This window comes from Halyomorpha halys, unplaced genomic scaffold (assembly GCF_000696795.3).
Source record: "Halyomorpha halys isolate HHAL.00 unplaced genomic scaffold, Hhal_1.1 Scaffold1027.1, whole genome shotgun sequence".
In the NCBI taxonomy this organism is placed as follows: domain Eukaryota; kingdom Metazoa; phylum Arthropoda; class Insecta; order Hemiptera; family Pentatomidae; genus Halyomorpha; species Halyomorpha halys.
Window position 1 is genome coordinate 102402 of NW_027106925.1, and position 5806 is coordinate 108207.

Below are 5806 nucleotides of genomic sequence, written 5' to 3' on the forward strand. Positions count from 1 at the left end.
TTTATTATAATTTTTTTCACTTTTGCAAAATTACGAATTACTTCTTAAAAATTTATCAAAGTACATTTCTATCAACATCAGTGCTAAATTGATTAATATTTTTTGAAACAATCGTATAGTACTTCTCCATTCATTCCTGATACGTTTTAATTTATGGATCACAAGAATAAGGGGGTTCAGTAGGCCGATGCCATAAAGATGGAACTGCTCAGAGAAGAGACTTTTGATTTTATAAAGAGCACCGCAACTTTTAAAAGCACCCACTACGATTATGAACAGCTAAACGAACTTATTATTAAATTAACAGGCTGGTTTATTTATTGGAAAAAAATGGTCAAAATTCATCACCGATTTACATGCTTTTTTTTTTTTTTAATGTTCTCTTTTGCTATGGTAAGATTTTTTTTTTTTTTCTTCAAATTTTAGAAAAAATAAATAAAGGCAAGGTTAAAAGTAAGCAATGTTGATCACTTGAAAATTTTTTTTTTTTTTTTTTTTATAAATTTATTTAATTGTTTCGACCACTAGAGCCATTTACACTGGATTTAAAAATTAGATTACAATTGACATGTTCACAAAGCTACAATTACAAAGAGAGAAAGTTACAAATTTACTATTACAATTACATTTTAACAATTACTATTTACATTTTATAAAGTTACAATTAAAATTGATGTAGTTAGTAAATTACCATATTAAATTACGCATCCATTTATAGATGCTGGAATTAGAGTCAGACTATGTGTGATTATAGATATTAATTATTTTTAAAAAGTGAAAATGTTTTGATATTGTTTTGGGGTCTTTTCTGATCATTTCCTGTAAACCTCAAGAGAATCGGTGTTATTCGGTGTAATACATTCAGTAAAAATGTGCCTAACTGTAAGATAGTTTCAGCAGTAGCGACACAAAATCGGTGCGTTTTCTTTTTTCTTTTCTTTTTGGCCTATCCGAAGACGGGTTAATACAACATCTTCTCTCTGTAGTTCAAGTTTCGGGTTGGACGTTTCACTGTCTGTTGGACCATTCTTCACTTGTGTCTCTCTTGATGAACCATTGTGCATGCTAAGCATGTTTACATGGTAAGGTTTAAAGATTTTGAAAACAACGAATTCTCAAGTAGAAAAAAACTTATGGACAAAACTAAATGTTTTGTAGCTTGGAAAGTATACCTTTTTTCATAGTTGTTGTATACCAATCGATCCCTATCATTTTGAAGAACTAGAAAACAATATTACTTATTCCATTAAACGATGTTATATACACAAAAAATTATAAAAATATAATGTAGCTCAAGGTAAAGTTAGTCAACGAATTTTGTTTTAGGATAAAGCAAATCATATTTGTTCTTAGCTTCGTCCCAAAATACTCGATATTATTTTTCAAGGAAATTAAAAATTGGAAAATTTTCATTATAATTTATTTGGAGGAATTTTTTTTCTTCTGTTGACTATCGTTCATAAGTCTCCTGCGTTTTATCCAATTCCTTTGTTAATAGAGTCGTTAGAATGCCGAATGTCTGCTCCTTTAATCTACACTTCTAAAGTTCTAAATTGTTTAATTTGATCCGGTTTGCGCCCTTTGATGCAATTTATGGTTCTGAATCACTGCCAAGTTATGTGTAGGTTGATTGGGTAGTGTTGAAGTTATTTCTATTTTTTCGATTTTTCAAAATAATTTAAAGGGCGAAAATGTTGGATTAAAAAATTTTATTTTCCAAATTTTTAGAAAATTTACATTTAAGCGTTCCTTGAGGTGCAAAAAACGAATATCAACTTAGTTTCACTCCTAAAATAATTTTTACCACATTTTTCTAGGTCAGTTAGTTTGACAGGTTGTGTCTAGTTCCTTATTGCACATATTGCTTTAATTTATGTTACCAAATCACAATAATAAAGGATACGTAAATGTTTAATTTTAACTGAATACAATAATTTATAACAAACTATTAGTGGGTTTTTAAAATAGGAAAATGAATTGCACTATAATTGATTTTTGTTTAATCATTGCTAGATTTGTATAGCTTGCAGGTAATATTTTCCAGAAAGAAGAAAATTCAGAGATATTTTTTCCCGTGGAAAGAATTTTGTTGTGTAAGAGCTTACAAAGGACTGCTTGGAGCTGGAGCTCACTATCTACCGCCGCCATTTCCTCTTCCCGTTTCACCGCCTCCTTAATCTACGGCCAGTATTTTTTCTCCTAAAACAACTTGGCGATTTATATGCTTTTGAACCTGATATATATGGCACCGGCTCCATAAGTTATTATAAACTTATTGTTTTCTAATGATTAAGTTTATTTTATTTCGAATTCGTGCCAAAAATTGTATGGTTTAAATTTTAGAATAATATCCTGATTTAAGCTTAAAATTCAGCGGAAATAAAGAAATGAAAGGCTTGGTGAACCTGAAGATTCGATGCCGATTTCACCACAGTTTAAGAAATTCGCAAGTAGTAAAACCCCCCATGTTTATTTCTATCGCCAAAATGATTTTACTTAGGTCTGTTTTATAATAACAGAACATGTCACTGCTTTTCTTGAACAGCTATCACATCTTAAATAATGCTATTATTACTGGAGAACCATAAAAACATTTTAAATGTACATTTTTTCAAATACTAACGTCAAACATTATTTCCATTCTTATAATTTTTGGAATATTTGATATTTCTCTCTTAGAACTAAATTTAATAAACGAAAGTATTGTGACAGTATTTTTTCGATTTTTCAGTATGTGCCGGTTTTTGTGAAAAATAAGTTCGAATTAACTTATATTTATATTGTAAATTATACAATACTTAAAAAAGTCGAAAGAGAACCCATAAATCGTGATGAAAAAATAAAAATTTGCAATGACAAAGGTAAAAAAGATCTTAAATAATAAGAGAAAAAAGACATAAAAAACTTTTCAGGCAATTATAGAATAAATAGTGTAATTTATTTTGGAGGAAGATAGTCCGGTTGACGGTCAATAAAGGTGTCAAAATAGTTACAAAAAACTATTTGTTGCTAACCAATGTTTCGCTCTACTTTACAGGGTTCGTCAGGGCTAAATAAGAAAACAAGATACAAACATTTTAGAATTAACAGAACGTTAAAAATAAATATCATTTCAAAGCAATTGTTAAGTTTATAAAGTATATTAAAAAAACTAAAAATAATAAAATATTAATAGTAACAATATGAGGAAATATTCATGGTAGTAGACTGGAGACAAGTTGTTAATAAATATGACCAGGTATGATATAATTTCTCAATATAGATATAGACATATAAATTATAGGAGACTTCTCATTGAAACTAGTTTTAAATATAGCAGAGAGGTAGATGTATAAAGTACAACAGATAAGTGAAGTAGAATTGTATAGATGAGGTATAGTAATATGTAAAAGGGGCTATTAAAAAATTGCATAAAGATGAACAATAACTATAATACCCTGATAAGAATGAAGTTCTGCTATCAACTGACAGAAAAACGGGAAGAACAGGTATAGAAAGGATATACTTCCTGAGTGGGGACAGATTGTTTTTATTTTTTTTTTTTTTTAATATACTTTATAAACTTAACAATTGTTTTGAAATGATTTTTATTTTTAACGATCTGTTAATTCTAAAATGCATTTGCATCATGTTTTCTTATTTACCTCTGACGAAACCTTGCAAACTGGGGCGAAACGTTAGTTAACTATAAATAGTTTTTTATTTCTATTTTGAAACCTTTATTGTCCGCTACCCGGACTATGTTCCTCCAACTACTTCATACGGTCAACTGTCTTCTTTCAATTTTAATTTATTTAATTTAAATTTATAAAAAAAAAGGGATTTTTTTTAGTAAGCATGTTTGACTTCATGATGTTTTAGCACTCAAATCAGTAGTAAAACTGGGGATTACTTTAATTTTTTTCTCTAAATATGAATTTTAAAAATTTCGTAATTTTTGATATTTATTATTATCAAATTGACAAAATTAAAGATTATTTTATCCACCTTAAGAACTTTAAGCCACCTATATGCCAGGTTTGCGAAACGCAACTTATCGTTAAACCAGCCAATGACCATTCAATATTACAATATTGATAACAAACAGACTGTGGATAAACTTTTTGAATTTCTCAATTAGTCAAAAAACTTCTTCATAAAATTTAATCAAATTTTTACACCATTTCCCATTTTTAAATAGTTATTATACACTTCAATTCGGAAATTAAGGCAACAATGACTAATAAAATTTTTTGGAAATTAACCATTATTATTATAATTAATGACCCATAAGTGGTTGATGACTAAAAAAAAAAAAGAAAAAGAAGAGGAAGATTTCATTTCAATGAGAAAAATGCCTAGCTGGTAATTCATTTAATTGTACCTTGACATGGATAATTTAATAAAAATCGTTTTTAATAAAATCGGAAAACCAATATTTTAAAGTGGTTCTCCCAGTTAGCCGATTTTAACGAAAAAGTTTCTGTCACATCCCAGACATAAACCTTTCCTAAATAACTATGGTAACAAGAAAACGTTATTCGGCTACCGAAACGAAAAACTCCTGGCGCATGCGCTTCAGTTAAAACTGTTTTTAATACAGATCTTTTATTTATGTCTATGCCGTCATTCTTGATTAAATTCTACGTATTTCTTTGTTAAATATTATTTTTTCTAGAATCATTGGATTTTGCAACAAACCCGGTGTGCCCCGACACCAACAGACTAACACATAACACAACCTCTTATCCGAAATATCCACCCTCCCCCCCCCTCCAAAACCCGTTTCTCATCTCGACCTCAACACGACGCACCCATGGGGCTTAGAAAAACAAAAACTCTTTAGATTTCTAACAATATATAATACGTCCATGTTATCATTCTTACCTCTGGAAATGTGTTTTGAACTAAAAAAACAAAACAAATACTTAAGTATCTACGTAAGTTAATTATCAACTTCTTTCATAGTTTACTTATACTTTAATGCCTTGTAAGAATGTAAGATGGATACTTTTTGAAATAAACTAGATTAGAATTACTTTATAAAATAATGAATAAACTTCTAAATTACTTTAGAAGATTTTTTAAAAAATCTACATTTAGGCCTTTTCAAACCATTTCAATGAGTTAATAATTCAAGAGAGAGAGAAATACTTTATTTATCTATGCTGCCTAAATACATCAGGTTGCTATCTCACACAGCACTCTTATCAATCCGTAATTGGACATATCTAAATTACACATACATGGTATAATCAGATATAAAGAGATATAATAATAAGATATAATAAACAATTTTTTCCCCTACAGTTTCGGTCTGTACAACAAATACAAATGTTTCAATTCATTCCTATTTTTCCTTCTCATTTCTGCTCCTCCAATTTCACCATTTCACAATTTTTTAATTCACCAATAAAAGACACTATTCACCAATTAATTCATTAATAAAAGACCATCTAATTTTACATTGATAAATCGAGTGTAATCAAAATCGTTAGTCTTCCACGAGAAAATAGAAAAATGTTTATATTAATATACATATTCGAAAACAGTGAGTAAAGCAAATGACTCATTTCGAAAATTTCGCCTATTTTTCTAACTACTTTTCCCCTCATATACAAGATAGATATATAATGATGATGTACCTGTACTTGCCCCAGTCCATGTAGGCCTGGTAGAGGTAGCCGAGAAGGATGAACTTGTCGCTCCTCTTCCGTATCCGCTTGAGGGCGCTCCTCCACTTGGTCACCGCGGCCTGCTGCTTGTGCTGGTTGTACAGCCGCAGTCCTTGCTCCACCTGGAGGAAGGCAAGTGTCAGTATAAACTT

General features: G+C 29.6%; 1 protein-coding gene across 1 annotated transcript in view; it reads right to left on the reverse strand.

The window, feature by feature from the left end:
- The window catches only part of LOC136795260 (43 kDa receptor-associated protein of the synapse homolog), a gene marked incomplete at both ends in the record, with an annotated part of 80961 nt that extends 75185 nt beyond the window's left edge, over positions 1 to 5776 (reverse strand). The window contains one exon of the mRNA XM_067045221.1: positions 5625 to 5776. Coding sequence (XP_066901322.1) covers positions 5625 to 5776 — 152 coding nt within the window. The remainder of the gene's footprint in view (positions 1 to 5624) is intronic.
- Positions 5777 to 5806: the final 30 nt, after the last annotated feature.